This window comes from Gymnogyps californianus, chromosome 1 (assembly GCF_018139145.2).
Source record: "Gymnogyps californianus isolate 813 chromosome 1, ASM1813914v2, whole genome shotgun sequence".
Classification (NCBI taxonomy): Eukaryota; Metazoa; Chordata; class Aves; order Accipitriformes; family Cathartidae; genus Gymnogyps; species Gymnogyps californianus.
The window spans coordinates 23,469,984-23,488,957 of NC_059471.1; the positions used below are offsets into that span (position 1 = coordinate 23,469,984).

The following is an 18,974-nucleotide window of genomic DNA, read 5'->3' on the forward strand; positions in this document are numbered from 1 at the left end:
TTGGGGCTGCTGCCTGAAGCAGGAGCCTGTGGCTGAGACTCCAGTGCTGCTGCTCCCCCCTGCCCGTGCCCAGGGAGCGGACTGACAGCAGGCGCTGCAGTGGGGTGCAGAGGTCAGACGTGCCCCATGCGGTTCCCAAGGATGATGACGGCACTAGCTGTGGGCTCAAAAGCAAACCAGCCCCATCAGCAGAGCCTGTGCCCGAGCTAATTCAAACCATTTAAGAGGTAAAGGCTGGTGCGGCCATAGCTGAAGCACCTCCAGGAGCCAGGGAAAGGGGCTAGCCTCCACTGAGCTCATGGGACAGGAGAGCACCAACACAGCACAGCAGAGACCACTGTCTTCAAGGTCAACAATTTGTAAAAAGGGAAATGACACCATTTACTGCCTGTGCTTGATGTACTGTAAAACACTCCTGGGATGGGAATGCAAATACAAACCAAGATGGTGACAGCTTTATGTCACTCATGTCACAGCTGCCCAATGTTAGATTTATTGTGTAACACCAATGGTACGCCGGGGCTGGGCGCAGCATGGTCCTCACTGGCACGTGGGTCAGACAGCCGTGTCAGACACACGGCGTCCCAGCCTGTGCCCCAGAGTGCCTGCTGCCTGGGGTACCACTGTGCAATTTGGTTTGATTCTTCAGTGGGGGGTGGTTGAAGAACTCTCGCTGGATTTTACCTAATTGCTGTGCCTGCTAGTTGTTACTGATTTGCAGGCTTGTAATGTTCAACACAAAGGCTTTATACGAGTGGACTGTTCTGTCCCGGACAAACAACCTTTTTCTGTTAGTGCATTGATTTTCAAAGATGCATTAGAAGGTGCTGTCAAATAGGTTTTTGTGTTCTAAACCAGATTTTTCAAAATCTTCCTCTATAAACGCTTAGAAGCTGTGCTGAGCCATGTCTTTTGGTTCTCATTTCAGTTTATGCAAGATGGTTATCTTGCAATGCCCCTCAAACTTTCTGCTTTGCTTTCCGAGATGGGTGGTGTTCCCAAAAGCCTTGGCTTTTTTTTCCTTTCACTGTGTCAGTGTGTCATTTTGCCTAGTACAAGACATTAGCTCTAGCTGCAAGCCTTGCCTCTCCTGGATCAGCAGACATTAGCATTTGTGAAGGCATTTGTTCCACGAGTTAATTTTTTGCTGAGATAGTTTATGGCTTATCTCTGCTACTCTTTGAAGTGTTTCTGCAAGCTCCCAGGACCAAAGAACAGATGGTGGTTTTTTCCCCCTCAAGTTGATCAGTGCAAGAAAGGGTGATATAGGTTACCATAGGACTTGACTAGAAGTATACTTACTTTTCTCATGTTCTTATTTATTGTGATTCTATTCATCACCACACAGAAGCAATGGAAACACATCTTTCCCTCTGCGGGGCAAATAGTTCTCTCTCCTCCAGCCCTTTGGTTTGCTCCAGAGCTCTTTGTTCCCTGAATTACTGAAGGTAACAGAAACATTTCTCTCCACTGCTTTGAAAGTGCTGCTGTGACCCTAGTATCTCAGAGTTTAAGCCCACCTATTCAATCTGTGGTTCCGTTAGCATCTCATGACGAGTTTTAGCAGATTTTCCCTTTGAATTCCTACTCTGCCATACAACCATCCTGTGTCGAGTGCTCTTGGATCGGAGGAGGCTGACAGGCCAGGTTGGAAAGCTGCTCACCAGCAATGTTTCTTGGCCAAGGAAAAGGTGAACTTTGTTAGTCCAGGAACCAAGGTGCATGAGGAATAAGGATCCCTAACAGCTGCTGACCCAAAGGGTTTGTAATCCTCTGGTTCTTCTTTCCCCTGCTTGGAGGAAGAGGAAAAGCGCCCGGCTCAGAGCATGCCAAAACAAGCAAGCCTGCTCAAGGGACTGGAGTCGTTCAGCTCTGACACTGCTGAGCTGGTGCTGGTCCCAGCCGACGTTAGAGTAGAGGCACCTAACCCATGAGCTAAAGAGCTCTTACGCTGGACATGAGAAAAGCCTTGTCCTTGAGCTGTCCACCTGCGTGGGGGACTTTGAGCATGCATTCATGAAGGCAATAACAATAGCAAAATCCTTTTAACCATGGATCTGCTTGTATTTCTGTATCCACACATCTAATTTGGAAGTTAGTCATCCCACTTTCATGGTTTCCAGTCACAACTTAGTCTTCCCCACTGTATTGCTGTAGTCACCGTTTAGTTTAGTATCAGATAGCTGTTGTTTCTTTGGATACACAGTTGTCAGGTTTTGGAGGCTCATCTGTCTCTGAGGAGGTGAGGCAGCTTTTTCAGTGTAGCAGAGCATGAGAGTCAAACTCCTCGCAAACTGGTCATGTGTGCCAATGCATCCTAATATTTCTCATATCTCCTTGCAGCTAAGGGCAAAATTGCTGAGTAAAGGCTGTGATCCTGGCCTGCCAGTGTTTCCCGCTTGAGCTGCTCAGCTCAAGCTGTTTTGTCCACCAACTTACTGAACTTCTCCCACTAGAGCCTCCTCTTGATTTTACTTTATTAAGCCTTAAAAATCCCACCTGAGCTTCTTTTCATAGCCAGAAATAACCATGACACGGGTTAACTGAGTTGATCAAGTCTATAGAGTAAGTTAGTCGCAAAGTTGGGATTAGCATCCAAGAGATCTGCTTCCCTGTGCCAAGTAGACTATCTGCTATGAAAAATTGCAGACAGGAGGTCACGCTAGAAGATTAAAAAGAGTCATTTGGGAGGTGGATATGAAACACACAGAAGACAGAAAAATCCCTGCAGACCATTTGGAACGTATTTAATTGGCTTTATTGATAAATAACCTGCCAAGGATGGTGGCAGCAAAAGGAGACACCTTCACCTTCTGAAGGCGTTGGGAGTTGAGTATAATTGTTCCTATGCGGTGCTGCTCAGCTGAGATGCAATTAGAGTATAAATAAAGACTTAAACAAGGGTGAGGTAAAGAACATGACAATGCTCATGAGGTTTCAGCGCACAGACATCATATACAAGGACATCGTGCTCTGGGAAAAGTCAAGTGATAGTCCCTCTCCCATCAGTAGCCCATTGAGTCATCTAGTCCCCCTTTCCCTGCTCTTTCATGCAATGTATCAGCAGGCTGAGTCACCATTGTTTTGCAAACAGTCCTTCACCACTGAGTTGTCTCCCACATTATTATGAAAATGAGCATGGATAATTTTAAATTCCACGTTAAATGCCTATCTTTCATTCTAAGAGCATGCTTTCTCCAATACTGTTGGAAATTTTGCTTCTGTTGGGTAATCTAACACATATGTTTGACAGTTAAATGCAGTGAAATAACATTTATTCCAGTCAAGACATGCTCAGCTGCAGTAACTTTCTACCATTATTTAACATAACAGTGAGCAAAAAGCTGTTTAAAGTCAAGTCACTTTGCAATGGACAGCTGTTTCATTGTAAAAGTAAAATAGTTTAATCCTCTGCATTGCCAGATGTCACAGATAATGTGTTAAATGTAGGGAATAAGATCACTGTGATTACAAAACCCAGAAAAGCAAATCAATGCATTGCATTCCGAAACTGCTCTGGACCACTGACTTAACCTTGATCACCACTTCTCACTGTACTTTCTTTAATGATGCATATCAAAACACCATCATCAGGGATCTCGCTTTGCCTTTAGCCAAGTCCAGTAACAAACAATGTACTGAAGGAGTCCCAAACCCATCGGGTACACAGGAACACAGGCTGCCCACAGCCCTCTTCCAACGGCATCCCCTGCTCCCGTGATGGCTGTGTGCGGTGTGGTGTGCGGTGCAGTTTGTTGGGTGCTTTGCAGCAGCAGGACCTCTTTCTGGCCTCAATATGAGATTAGGAAAAAGTTTTGTGGCTTCACTGTCATCTTGCTTACTTCCACACCAACCTGAAAACTCTTGTGTCTGCACTGAAAAGGGTGCTGTCGTATCTTTCATCAGTTTATTGGATGTGCACTCAAAATACATGATTCAAGAGGACATAGAAATTTGGGTATTGATGACTTCGTAGGTTACTCTTTTTCAAGTAAAAGTGTGACAGATTGCAATTCATTTTACATAACCACTGATAATAATTTCAATGTTTCTCTAGAAATAAATATTTTACAACTATGAATAATTCACAGGCACTTTCCATGGAAGTTAATTCAAGACCTTACAATAAAAATCATTGCAGCAAAGTGCCGTGAAGACAAACACCAGGATGGCTCAGAACTGTGCATGTTTATCTGACCATCAGAGGGAGTCGGGTCATTAATATAATTTAGATTAATAGAATGTTGAGATTTCTGAGCATTTCATAAATGGCTTCTTCGCTTAAGGGCTTTTTGGCCTTTTGCTTTCTTATGTACCTCTTTTATCACCATGAAGTTGCAAGAACAAAACTACTATCAGCAGTGACTACATGCTACCACTCAAGGCATCAACATGCCTGTTTCATAATGAATAAAACTGGCTCAGGTGCTGGCAGTGTCACACTCAGTAGATCCCTTTACGGTTTCCAGCTCACTGGAGCTCTCTAGCAGTGGCTTGTCAATGTGCCACAGCATGTCTAATCGTGCCTCCGTGTCTCCATTCATTGTCGTTGGAACAGGTGGAAGATATCACAGCTGTACACGAAGCTGCTATGTTACAGTTGGAAAATAACCACATAGTCGCCATTACAGTACTGCAGGATGAGAATGACTGCAAGATTCAAGGTAAGCCAAAGACAACCCAATGGCTACAGAGCTGTTCCAGAGCAAGAATTAGCACTGTAGTGAGGTTGTGCAAGCCTGGATTTTCTTCCTCCAGAGCAGATGATATAGAAAATTTGTGTTTGTCTAGCACTTTCACGTGGGGTGGACCACCAGGTTCATGCTAGGGGTGAGGGAGAGCTGTGTGCAGTGTGTACAGCATCTAACTTGGACCTGAGACTATCTGAGGGGTCTTTGGGCCAAAGATAAGGCTTTCGCCATGCGTTGCTGAACACAGAGTCCAAATTCCACCTCACTTGACATAGAGACTTTTCTCAAGAGCCTAATCCTTGGGTGCTCAGGAGGCTAGAGCTCATTGAACATCTCTGAATTTAGGTGCTTAAATGCCTACACTGCTTCTAAAAACAAGACTCATCATTTTCAGTAGCAAAAGTCTGGCCATGCTGAGCAGACCAAAGCCACACGCTGGTGCAAATCTGCACCTCAGCACTGTTATCCTTATTTTGTGTTATGGTTTTTCCACAGAATTTGATGCTGCAGACAGAGCTGTTTCCTCCCTAGCAGTTCAGTGTCTAAATATATGTCTTCGTACATGCTTTAGCTGACATTTAACAGTTATCTGTACAATCTCCCTCTTTTTTTTTTACACATAAGCATGAGGGTCTAATTTTTAAACAGCTCCAGTAGGTTTTCCCACAACTTTCCCCAAACCGAGCCATATTGCTTAGCTCTGCACTGTGTCAATTAGAGACACAGTTCAGAGCATAACATGAGCTGAGAACAGTCTATTTCCTCTCTCCTGTAGGCAGAGATGGTATCTAGCATACCATTTTTAAATTAACATATACAATTTTGAAAATAAAATAAAAAGCTGTTCCTTGCTTGAGGATATTCTTATCTGTCCATTTTTGTTAGTATTTTCTGATGGTAAAACTCGGCTGTGGTTTATCAAGGCTCTGGTAGCCAAAGTTTGTGCTCCCTGCTCCTGGTGCGGGTATGAAATGCCCTCCTGTGCCTGGAAAAGGCATTGCAGCAGCTGCGGTCTAGTGTGCTGTACAGGGCACTAGAGCATTAGTATTATTACTGCTGTTACTGTGGCTAGTGAGCAATGGTTAGAGGGCAGAACCCCATGGGGCTGGGGGTAAAGACACAAAAAATAGTGTCCGTATACTAAAAAGGCAGGTGCTACTACTGTACTGAATGACAGTTTGATGCCATTGGTTTAGAGATTAAACTTTATTCCACTTTGGTTATTAGACTTTTGGTTATTATTAAGAAGTCCAGGGTGAGTTGTTCTAGTAGTGAAACCTTTAATCATGTAATATAAATAGAGGAGGTTTTTTTCTTTGGGCTCTGTCAGTCTCACTAATGGAATAAACCTCACAAGTAATCTGCCACAGCTCCTGGAGAAGCACTGTCATTTGCATTTTTGCATCTGAGTTGCTGGCCCCCCTCTCTGTCTCCCAAAGAAATTGCATCCCAAGCTTTTAAATACATCTCATTTAAAAATCTTTGATTTGGGGATACTCACTCTGAACTGGTAAATGACCCATTGTCAGACTGACCCTTGTCAGATCAGAGCCCCCAGGAGCTGAGAATTCTGAGCAGTTCTGAAAAAAATCAGAATCTGGTCATGTAGAAATAGAGGTGACTGCAATCAGTGAAAGATCAGGAAATCCTGATTCTCAAAACAATTCACCCAAGGTCACAGAGTATATTACTACCAGTTTCCTACTCAACCTCCATGCCCTAAAACTGCATCCCGAATTGTGCTTGGCTCACGTCTGTGCTCTCGGACCCTGCTTTGCTGGACTTTACTTAGCAATGTCATGTCTGTGTATCTTCCCCAGAACTGAATACTGCTCACAAACTGGAAAAGGCACAATTAGAAGAGAGTTTTGAAAAACTGCGGCTGTCACTCCAGGTTAGCAGTTTCATTGTTTCCCACCCCTGTAATGATGTTGCGGAGCAGCTGACGGGGCAGCCCTAGCACCGTTGCCAGCTGCCAGCACACCTGGCTGTTGCTTCTTACCAGCTATAGTACCTCTTGTCCTCTGCCTGTCCAAACTGGGATCTAGCAGCAAAGGTGCCCCCTCAGGTTTTTTCCTCCCCCTTGGCTGGTTCAGCAAAAGACTAACTATCTGAAAGAGAAGAGAGGGCAAACCTAAAGGGAGGACAAGGCAGCTGGATAAAGCAAAGAAATGTCCTTTTGACCCTGCCGGCTGCTGACCCTGCAGCACAAGCAGCAAAGTTGAGCTCTTCCCTGGATGGTGGAGAGGGCTCCGGCACCTGCGGTGGCTGTGAGCATCACCTTGTCTACGTGGTACTCTCCAGCAGGCACCCCCGCGGCTCAGAAACGCTGATGTCTCCCTGCCCGGCCCTGTGCCTGTGCTTTAGACTCTTCCCTGCTGCTTGAATGTTGGGGAGCCGGTCCCAAGGTGTAGACACATCTCCACTCCCACAGGAGGGCAGTGCAGTCCCTGATGAGGGATGCCCCAGGACTGGCCTTGCTGTGCAGCCAGGCTATGGCTGGCCAGGGTCAGCCCTGCCCATCACATCTCCCACATCCCACTATTTAACACCAAGCTCAAGATCGTCCTGGTTTTTGCAATCCTTCTAATAACTCCATGCTGTTCTCACTCTCTAAGAGGAAGAAATCCCAAGGAGCAGAGGGCAGAAGCGTGCCCCTGTGATTCACGCTAAGTTTGGAAATCTTGTATGAACATGTAAAGATGCCACAGCAAATAACACAAGCTTTGTTTGATTTCGTAGGCAGAGATGAACTACAATTTTTAAAACGCCTGACTAGCGCATATGGTTGCATGCAGCAACTATCACTGCCTTCCTCATGCGGCTGTGACAGTTCGAGGCATGTCAGCAGTTTTGCAATAAGCACTGATGTAATGTTACAGCCAAGAAATTACATATATGGAAGATAAGAATACCAGTTTCACAGCAACTCTGGCTTTTACAGGTGCTGTATATAGAGAGGTAATAGGAATGCCTTTGATGGTAACAGAAATATGATTGCTTAAAATAACATGTTGTTCCTGTGTATAGCTCTGAGATGAAACGACGATCATTTAAAGTCCACACCACTAACTCATTGTTGCTTGTTACAATGTTAGAAGCCTAGAAAGGTGAAGGAAGCAGGGATGGGGTATCTGCCACCTCATTCAGACTCTAGGGACCACACAAATGATCTCTTTCACGCCTGTGATATAAATGCCAGCTCTCTTAAGGAAGGACATGCTCGCTCTCATCCAGCTGAAGGTGATGGGGTGATTCCGCATCAAAGACATTTCATGAACTAGTGCCAGCCGGTGTCAGCCAGCCGCAGGTGTTGCAGGGATTTCAGGATTCCCTGAGGCACTGGGTTATCAAAAACCCCATTGTATGTTCAAGTGGCCTTACGTAAAAAATACCACCTTGCAGGGGTTTCTAAGCCTTGTTCAGCTCCCCTAGTGGTTTCACAGTGCAGATTGACTTCTATGAATGTAAAAGGGGTGACAACATGGTTGGTGTGTTCATTGGTGTGTCTCTCCTCCAGGACCAGATAGACACCCTCACCTTCCAGAACCAATCTCTTAAGGCCAAAGCAGACCGATTTGAAGAGGCTCTGAAGAAAAACACCGAGGAACAACTGAAGGTAGATGGCAACTATAACTATACAGTCATCAAGATACGTGTTTCTAAGTATGACTCACATCACGTGATTCAGTGGATAGCAATGGGATCCTTACCCCAGGGACTGGGGAGCAGGTCCCAACCAAGACCGCAGATCTTGAGCTCTGAGGAGGAGTCAGAAATCTTAGCCTAGGTCCATCATTTTCTGATTTCTTTTTCTTTATTTTTTTCACCCAGCATTTGTAGCTCTGTTTCCAAAACATTTCATTAACTCCATCTAGTATGTCCTTACTGCTGTCTGTTCTTCTTTCCCTTCTTCCTCTCTTTCTCTTTATTTTTTGTCTTTTCACATTTAGGTTTCCTTTTTTGGAACCAACTTCTTTGATATCCTCTGTATTCCCTCATTTTTTTCTAGACTTGCAGGGGACAGCCCTGTCATATGAAGTATTTGTTCAACCGCTGTCTATTGGGGCCACGTTGTTTATTTACAGTGTGTAAGTAAATACACACTGCAATTATTTATCTGAAATGAAATAACCCTGAAATGACCCTCCAAAAAGAGTTTTCTTTCAACTTGGGGCATTTCGGTATGTTCACAGCACAACCCCATGGGCAGCTGTGTCAACATGACAGAGGGGACAGAATGAAAATAGTGGGGTAAGCAAGGGGCTCAGTGAAATTTTAGGCGAGAGAACTCCTTAGGAAAGGAGCGCAAATGTCTGAAACAGGCTTGGCCATGGGAAACAGATAGCATCAGTCCCTTGCCACCTCCGCCGCAGTATTTAATTTACACAAAAGGACAAATTCTGCTGCGTCACAGTGATGTTAATGCCAAGTACCACCAGGTAGTTCACTGGAGTGAGTTACACTGGGAAAAATCCAGAACAGCTTAAGCCAGCGACAGTATTTCATCAGTGTAATTCAGAGCACATCTTTTGCCCATGAGTTGAACCCTAGTATCCCCTACATCTGAAGCTCTCGAGCAGAGGAGGAGCTTTTTCCCACCAGATCTGATCTCTGTTAACAGTCACTGTGATGCAGTGGTGCAGGCAAGGCAGAACACTGTAGTTTTCACCTCCAGCCCCTGGTCCAGTTTCCTCAGTTTCATGTTTGTACTTTTCCCAAGCCAAAATCCCCACACAAGCATAAAAAGCCTCATGCAGTTCCCAAGCTATGAGTAGGAATGAGGTTGCTGAAAAATCTGGCATCCCTGCTTCCTAGCCATGAGGCTGGCCAAAAGAAAGGTACCGTTGGCTATGTAGCCAAAGCGATGGTCTAGAAGAGACTATCAGGGTTCAGATGGGCTGCGGAGGCCCAGGTCCAAGTGGTTTTCACATCACTGAGACTCGTAAACCACTGGGTGCATTGAGGAAACTTTATCTTATGGCTGAAGACGCATTTATGGCTGACAGATATCCAAATCATTGGTATATTTCCTAGATTGTACGAGCTCCATATCTGCACTTAGAAAAAGATCTGAAGAGCTTAAAACATGTTCTGGAAATGAAGAACCATCAGATTCACCAACAGGAGAAGATTATTATGGAGCTAGAAAAACAGGTGAGTTGTCATTTTTCCTCCAGGGGAGACATCACAGAGGTAATAAAGTAAAAGTTTGGTTACAGCAGATGAACTTAAAAGTAACATGAGGTTGGGGCAAGACACAGTCAAAGAAGTTCATAAATGGCTATATATTGTGTTGTTCCACTGTCAACCTACATAGCTGCTTCTACTATACCATGTCTCGGGTTTTCACTCAGAAATTGGGATCTTTTCCCATCCCTTCACCCACTCATGATGCCTTTGATTTCTCCCACACATCCGTTGATCTGTATTGCTTTTTCATGCAATACCTGCTCAGCCTGTTATGTTAGACAGCGAGGTGAGTGGTCGAGGAAGAATGGAGGAAGGGGAACTTTGTGGTAGTCCAGGGCTTCATTTTGCACACCAGCCTGCACCATACAGGACTCACGTAACCATTTAGGGCTGGAGAGGGGACGTGGAGGAAGATTGAGCCATGTGCGTCTTGCTGCTGCTCGTGCAGGCGTTTAGGGAGCTCCCAGCCATGAGTATGAATTAGCAATATTGAGCAAGCAGTCCCTAGCAATGCTTACGTTAGGAAAGGTCTCTGCAACCCTGAAGTAATGCTTTTCAGTAGCCTACGCAGTTTTCTCATCCTTTGCTTGTGGGGGTCCCTAACGAAGAACTCCCCAGTTCACCATCATTTACATTTTTGTTGGAAAGGGATTCATTTTGTAAGGCATAACCTACAGTGACAGTAAACGTACAGTGTGGTGACAGGATGAGGCACTACCTCAGCTGGGGAGCCGGGACAGCTGGTTCAGCACAGCATTCAGCAAGATTTGTTTCCATTTACGGGGAAATTTGAGAACTCTGATGATTATTTTGCTGAACAGATGCTTGAGTAAGTGGATGTAGAGAAAAGTGCCTCTTTACAACTGAGGCTTGTTAACTGTGCTCCTTTCAACACGCTGCTCCTGGAGCTAAGCCAGCATCTGAAAACATACTGAAAAAAAATCCCAAACAACAGCCTACATAGTTCCTAGTCATTTAGCTGCTTTTGCTAATTCACCACGTATGAGTACACAGTCCTGCTCCTGCCCTTTATCACAGTAAAACACTCGGTCTACTGTGGTTCAAAGGCACAACTGCTTTCTGTTTAAAGAAAGCTCTACCTTTATAAGTGCCAGAACATCTACAAGGCATCTCCAAATGCTCTGAAAGATGAGGTGCCTCAGAAGGGAGCAGGAGGGCATTTCAAACACAGGGTCAGGCTTGGTTCCTTGTCTGCTGAAAGGGAGGCTGGAAATGAAGGTGGCAGGAGAGGAGTGGTGTAGGGTGAGGGTTGCAGTGGAGAGGGAAGGAGATGCACAGGTCTTCTCCCATGCTTTATGCTGGCATTGCTACTACTTATTGAGGAAGCAGAGAGGGTGCCTGTGACGGTGATTCCTCTCTCAGAACATTTCAAAACAGGGCCAGAATCCTTGTTCTGCTCTAACAAAATATACTGGGATAGGCCAGAATATCTGAGAATCAGGAGTATCCTTTACAGTGACCTGCATAGCCTGGAAATCACTGCATAAAACTGATGCCTCCGCCATAAAGTGTGAGTTATTGCTAACTCCAGTGCACAATATTTTGGTTCTTTGTAGAAGATTGGGAAATTCAATAGCCAAGCTCACACAGAGATAGGTTACCCTGTGATATCTTGTTTTCTTCCAAAAGTGTTGAATTCAGCAAAATTCAAACTGCTGGAAAACCAAGAACTAAGGTGATAAAGTATGTCAAATTCAAAACTTGGGAAAAACAGGGCATCTGAGGCTGTGGTACATGCCTATAAACATCTTACTCATGTTTACTATTGACATCCTCAAACTCTGCCCTTGAACTGTCCTGAATAAAAGCTACCTATGCTTGGGATAGGATTCATTTCACTTAACTGTAGCTTAAAGTTAAATGTCTAGTTTAAGCCTGTCATTTAAGCTGACACTGTCAGCAGCGGACAGAAGTGTCTCCAAAGGGCAGCCCACATTGTGTGAATGCGGTAGCAGTCTAAGGCTGCTGCTGGGTGTAATCTGCCCTGGTGGGTAAATCCTTCCTCGCCATAACTGGGGAATCATAATCCTAGAGGTTGGACGCCAGACATTTATGTCCGATGAGGTTAGTTGAGCTGGATGGTGCACGTCATACCGCCTTGCACTCCTCCTTCATTGCTAGACTGACCACTCACACCACAGTGCCCTTTCCATGCTGGGCTACCCCATGGTCCCCAAGTGCCACCAGCTCCCTGTCCAAGAACAATGGCTGGTAACACTGGCTCCTGAGGGATGAAATTTGTGGGGGCGCCACCGAGGAAGATGTTTTATTTGCGCTGGACAAGATTAAGACCCTCCTCCTCCTCCTCAGTTAGAAGTAAGGGCTAGTTCAGCTCTGCCCCTGCTCAATGCTCTGCTGATGACCCCACTTACTTACTTCACCAATATGGTGTGGTGTGAGTCAGACCTCTAACTCTCAGCTGCAGTCAAGATGACCACCTCCATCTATTCTCAAATTTTAGAAGTTGCTCTAGGGACAAAGAAAGATAAAGAACAAATTCTCTTGGATCAGGTGTTGGGCTTTCTTCAGACTTAACAAACCTTCTTTCGTTGCAGGCTGAAAAAAATTTAAAACTGGAAGAAAAAATCACCATGCTGCAACAGCAAAACGAAGAACTCAGAGCCAGGATTGAGCAAAATACTGTCATAACAAGGTTTGTGCTGATATTTGCAATCTGTCTGAGCTTGAAAGGAGACTGCAGATCTTAACTGCCCAAGGCTGACACTTATTTCAGAAGGGGAAAAACTTACTTCCTTCTGAAATTTTATTGGTGTGCTGATCTGCTTGTTTTATTAAAAAATCCTTTTTATATCGGGGTTTACTTACTTTAACATAAGGAAGGCCACGTATCTGTCTGTGTGTTTCCATGATTTTGACATGCTGCTGAGAGCCAAGTTGTCAGTGGCTTCTGATCTCAGTGTCAGTGCCCTGAGAGCCGTTAGTCAGTGGGTAACGAGGATGGGAAATGGGGCAATTTCAGGAGAGACATCCTAACGATGCCACTGTCACCCAGGCAGGGTTATCTTTTTGTGGGTTTTTTCATCTGCACTGTCTGTTTGCACCCTTGTCACAACTTGACAAGGGTGACAAGGCTCCTTGTGTTAGGTGCTATAGAAATAAAGAAGGGTAGGACGGTCCCTTTCCCAGAGAGTTTATAATCTGCTGTAAGGCAAGAGACCACAGCTGGAGCCAGGCAGAAGGGGTGCCAGGGGGAGACGCTAGAGCTGAACTTATCTCAACACACCAGCTGCCTAGCTGTCATTGTTGCCAGAAATGATGCCATTGGCCTAAAATACAATTTAATTTTTAGCTGACTTTTTAAAGCTTCAGCATCTCATCTCTGATTTAATTTTAGTTTTCGTCTTTCTAGTATCTCCTTTATTAATGATTCAGCCTTTAAAAATTGTCTCCTGCATGTAGATGTTTTAAAAAGGCAGCATTGCTTGTACAAATGTTCAGATTCGGGTGTGGATTATGTTTCCTCTCACGTGATCTGGAAGTGTCAGTCTCTCTCCAAGTCTGTGACAGCAGCCAGGGTGCTTGGTTCAGTGCTTGGCATCTCTGCATAGCCACTACCTGTCTCTGGCTGGGCAAATAGCACCCTCCGCTCCCTGCCGGTGTCCGGCTGCAGCGCTTTGCTTCTTGCCTGTAACTATGTAGGTACTGGTTTTGAAGAATATCTTTTGGGAGAAATTCTGACTTTGAGGTTGGCCTGGAAAGTCAACTCAGAGGACAGTCATTTTCAAGAGCAACAGATTGGGGACAGCTATAGGGACAGTGTCAGCCAGGGCTTTAAAGTCAGAGTTACTAAAACATGCATTTTCCTGGCAGCAGTAGCCACCCCAACTGCTCATTTCTGTTGTACTGGCACTGCCTGGGAAGTGCAGCGTGAACGAGCTCAGGGAGCTGCCCTTGCTGGGAAACAGAGCGGATTAGAGCTATTTCTGCCAATTTGCAGTTTGGGTGCCTGCGTGGCTGTGGCAGCCCAGCAGCAGCAAGAGGAGGAAGGGGAGCAGGAGGGATGGGAGCCAGAGCAAAGCCAGCCTTTGCAGCACGGCCAGGAGGGAGGTCCCAGAGGCATCGGGGGGCTGAGGAGTGCACCACAGAGATATTTCCAATCATAGCCAAGAGCAGGTACAAAGGAAGGGAGAAGAGCCTTGCAGGTAGATCATGCACCAGCTTTGGACACAGGAGCTCCACAGAGCCTCTGCTGGGACTTCCCCAAGCACTTGAATAAATCGTCTGATTTCCCAACATCTTGGATTCTCCCTCCAAATCAACCAGCATTTTTTTGGTCATTTGGACTGAGGATGTTTGAGGAATGGTAGTTTCCAGCACCCTAGAGATGAAGATGACCAGGAGGGTGTCTGGTCTCTGTTGGCATAGCCCAGGCTCCTACTGACCTCTGGGCCTTTTGGGAGAGGCTTTAACCTGAGTTGAGGGCGCGACTCAAGCACCTCCCCTTGCACCCCTGTCATGTTGGTGTGCCCCTGCAGACCTCTGTGGTTTTATGGCTGCGATTTGTTACAGCTGCTTAAATTGTCAGGAGGCTGGCAGAGGAACACGTCTGATCACAAGTCTGCAGTGCTGGGGATAAAGGTTTCCCTAGATGGGTTAGGTTTAAAATTGGAACATATATCTCAAGATACAAACTTACATAGTGAGAACACATTTGCTTTTACATTGCCTCTCTTCCTTCTTCTGCCTGAACGACGAAGAGAGGCTGAATAGGCATCTCTATCTTTTATATGCAGCGATGCTGCATCTGTCCATCTGCCTCCCCATGGTGCAGCAGAGGCAGATACAGGTCGGCTGAGCTGAAGGCAGAGGCTTTGCTGAAGGATGCTGGCACTGCTGGCTGTGCAAACTGCCTCTTTCTCCAGGCAGCATGAAGCTGGCTCTGCCTGTGTCCAGTCACGTCACGTCAGGTGACACCGTGTAAATTCCCAGTGCAACGTGCATAAGGCTAAAATAAGCAGTGCAACAAGCAGCAGCTCCTTTCTCCATCCGCGTGCCAAAGCAGGTCTCTCTGGAGGACATGTCCACGTGCTGCATGATGTGTTCACAGGCACTTGGCTGCAAGGCTCTTTTTGCTGCTCAGACGACTCCCTGCTTACCTGCAGATCATGCATATAACTTGCAGCCTGCCTCTGCCAGCAAATTGCAGTGTGCGTTAGTGCCACAAAGTCTAGTGTGTGAGAGACTCCAGAGGACACTGATACCGTGCATCCTACCATACCTCTAGCAAGCAGCATTACACCTCCAATGTAAAGGAGGCTGATACGTGCTGATGGGCTGTGGGCTGCACTTGTCTCCTGTCCAAGCAGTGCCTTTAGCAGAGAAGGGAGCTGAGCCCTTCACCGTGCTCTGAGGTCTGTGCTGGTATGACTATCCTGTTCCCAATACCCAGATGAGCTTTACCAGCCGGTCACGCACTAAGAGCCACACGAAGGCAGGGAAGGCATGTGCTTTTTTTCTCTCTCAGCAAATGCTGGCTGGAAAAGGATGTAGTGGGGCTTTGTGTATAACTTTTATGGCCTGTCTTGTTAGACACTGCAAAAGAAAAAGTAATTCCGTGTGTAGCAAGAGGGTTCCTATGGAGTTATTTCTTCAGGCTGAGCTCCCATGTGGACTTTCTCGTGCCTGTTAGACCGTGAGCTCATGCCACAGCTGGTTCCCCAACGGGACCGTGAACAGGATTTTCCTCCTCTACCAGGCAAGCAGCTTTCTGAAACCTTCTGCCAACTCGTGTCTCTTAATCCTTCGACTCTGCTAGCCACTGCTTCATGGTTCAAAAGTTTCAGGGAGTGGGAGAAGAAAAGACATATTCTTGATCACCTGAGCTCCATTTCTGTAGGAATGGAGTCTAAAAAAGCAGAAATTCTTTACAAATGTTTTTTAAACAAAATCGGAAATGCCAACCCCATCCTCTCAGAGACTTTTCGTGACACAGAGAGAGTGGACCAGCAGTCCATGACACCTGCTATGGGCTTCAGGCTATACCCAGAAAAGGAGTTGTGCAGAATTTCGTGTGTGCATCCAAAATCCGCACCCAGCTGCTGTTGAACCCTGGAAATACCTAGGGGGGGAGGTTAGGTGCCTCCCTGTTTATTTCTATAAAATCCTAAGTTGCCTGTAAATCAGGTTAGGTACATGCCCAGAGCTGCCCCAGGCTGATCACATCAGGACCTGGCTCCTGCCCAAGTGTAATGGGTGTGCAGAAGCCGGGTGTTCCTGCATGCATCCTCCGGGACGGTGGTGTTGCCAGCACATGCCCAAAACACATCTCGATCAGGTCCCACAGTCTGCCTGCACTGCCCCATTTCTTTTAAAACCAGTCACTTGGTTAGATGAGAGCAGACTCACTGAGGTTGTGGTGCCCGTAGGAGATTTCCATCCCCCACGTCCCAAAAAGCCATCAGGTTATAGGGCATTCTGGGGAAAACACCTCCCTGGTCCTTGCTGGTGAAGTTTCCCTGGTGTTGCAGTCAGGAATACAGGGTTTGTTAGGACCAAGGAGGAAGGAGCTGGAGAAGGACCCATAGCCTCATGACCATTTACAGAGGAGAGGGAAGGCCTCAAAGCTGAGCTGCATCCTGCGTCAGGACATCAGCTAGAACAGGCAGCATGGAGAGCGCAGACTCCTTTCGCTTTGCATGCAGTAACAGCTGGTTGGAAGAGTCAGGGATGCAACTGCTCACTCTCAGCTCTTTGCTCTTGCTCTGCCACTCCACAAATGCTCTCTTACTCATGGCACAGCTTTGGTGGCAGGGTTGAGAAACAAGGGTGAGAGTTACAGCTGTCCACGGAGTTGGGACTTCGGATTTTCGTCGTCATTCAGACAGAAGAAAGCCTAAAACCCAGGACTATCCCGCTCTGGGAACTGCTTTAGCTGCTGTGCTGCTCTGGAAAAAATGGGGCAGCATTGCCAGCACCTCTGGGTTGTGAAATGCCACAGGGCAAAGGTGGCTGGAGCCAGGCACAGTAACCGGGGAGAAAGCAGGATTTAAGGAGCCCACCTGCACTTTGTGCTGCTTATTGGTTGTCTGCAAGGGTGCCATTGCTGGGGCAGGCCATGTTGGGTTGATCTGGGAAGCCCCTTGTCTTCTTGGTGCAGGAACAGAAGCCCTGGCCAAGGGGTCGCATGTGCAGAGAGCACAAGTGGCCACTGACCCACAGCTCTGGGCTCCATCTGGGGTAGGTTTGGCTCCATGGAGGTTTATGGGCACATTCCCAGGTAGCAACTGCTGTGTCAGTGAACAGGTTGTGCAAACAGAGGCCACAATCCCATATGCTGGGTACCTGCTTCCTCCATGTGCTGAAAGGGGGGATATAACGCCCCGATCAGCTTCATTGCATGGTAGCTCTCTGGGGGCCAAAACCAACTCAGCCACAAGCAAATATTGATGAGAAGAGGATGTCAGAAACCACTGTGTCTACCCTACATCCCCAAGCAAAGTATCTGGGGCCAGCTCTGAAGTCGTCTCCAGACACCAGTGGCCAAGGCTGGGTGTGAGCGTGGGACCGGCATGGAGCTGGTGTGCTCTGCAGTCCTGGCTGCCCACCACAGGGACCAATGGGGCTCCTTGTAGCTCCCACCCTGCTCACAATCCCATGCCCTCCCAGGGAAGGCCAGCGCTGGGAGAGGGTGAGCACGCACCTGCGCTTTATCTCAGCCTAAATTTCCAGTTACCCTCTCCACCTCCTCTGTCCATGAGTAGAGAATTCTGCTCTTGCAGTGCACTGCAGCCTTGCATTTTTGCTGCTTTCAAATATACAAACAGAGAAACAAATATGCTAAATTTTTCTTCTAGGAATTTCTGATTTTTACTCTGTTGTCTGTATGGGAAAATGGCCATTTCTAAAGAGTCTGGAGTACTGTGCATTTGGTCAATGCACAAAGCCCTTGGCACCATTGCATGCTGTGCATGATGCTGACAGTTGCACGAGGCGATGGAGGAAGCCTGGGGCTCATCCCACCTAAGCTTTGGCAGCTGAGCGGCCTCAAGGAGGTGTAGAGCAAAGACACAGGCACAGCTGGAGGCAGAGTCAGACATTGGAGGGCAGCTGTGACTTGTGGAGATGCCTTTCTCACCCGGCAGTGAAGAGACCTGGGGACAGCTGTGCCCCAGCTTGGGCAGCTCAGTTGCAGCCCTAGGGGCAGATGGATGGGATGGGATGGGATGGGATGGGATGGGATGGGATGGGATGGAGGGAGATGCTCGGGGTCCTGCCTGGCCCTGCCTCTTGTGCAGCGCTGGCTGTGTTAATGCCACCGTCTTTGCACCGGTGTGCCTTACGTGTTGTCCTGCTTCCCTTTCCAGGCAATTGTCAGAGGAGAACGCTAATCTTCAAGAGTATGTTGAGAAAGAAGTGGAGGAGAAGAAGAAGCTGAGCAGGACTAACGAAGAGCTCCTCTGGAAGCTGCAGGAGGGAGACGCCGTGAGCCCCGTGAAACTCCCACCCACATCATCCACTTCTTTTTATCGCTGCTCATCAGGGAACTCCTCTCCAGCAAAAGTCAGAACCTTGCGACGATGATTCGGCACCTGTGTGCCGAAGGTCTCCCTGCCCTTTATGCATTTCCAATCTGCTAAATGTTACCATCCAAGGAAGTATTACCATCAACAGGCGCCCAGCGTTCGTGGCTGCAAGCATGCTTGGAGGCTGCACAGCTTTACACTAGGCAGGGTACTCTTATAGTCCCCATATAGGAGCTCTTGGTTCTGACACGTTGATTAGGGTAGCAAAAATAATAGCAAAAAGCTAGGACAGCAGAAAGTTAGAATAGCAAAACGTTTAGTTTGATGTATTGGCATTTTAACTATGGTTAGAGCCAAAAGTCGGAAAATGCTATATTAATGGTTCATCAGAATGAACTTTCGCTGCAGTATTTCAGGTTAGTTACAAATACAGTTCAAGTTGTGAATATTTCTGCATATGTGTCTGTGTTTATATACATGTACGTATTGTACCTTTATACCTATATATAGACGCACACACATATATATGTAGTTGAAGATGTTCTGAATTGCATTTTTTTATATTATTGGATACTACTAAGTGCTG

General features: G+C 46.6%; 1 protein-coding gene across 2 annotated transcripts in view; it reads left to right on the forward strand.

Annotated features, from left to right (window-relative positions):
- The window catches only part of MTUS2 (microtubule associated scaffold protein 2), a 197,286-nt gene extending 178,840 nt beyond the window's left edge, over nt 1-18,446 (forward strand). For both annotated transcript variants that reach the window (XM_050904083.1, XM_050904091.1), the window contains 6 exons: nt 4,559-4,664; nt 6,512-6,585; nt 8,212-8,310; nt 9,729-9,848; nt 12,461-12,558; nt 18,230-18,446. In XM_050904083.1, coding sequence (XP_050760040.1) covers nt 4,559-4,664; nt 6,512-6,585; nt 8,212-8,310; nt 9,729-9,848; nt 12,461-12,558; nt 18,230-18,446 — 714 coding nt within the window. The remainder of the gene's footprint in view (nt 1-4,558; nt 4,665-6,511; nt 6,586-8,211; nt 8,311-9,728; nt 9,849-12,460; nt 12,559-18,229) is intronic.
- Nucleotides 18,447-18,974: the final 528 nt, after the last annotated feature.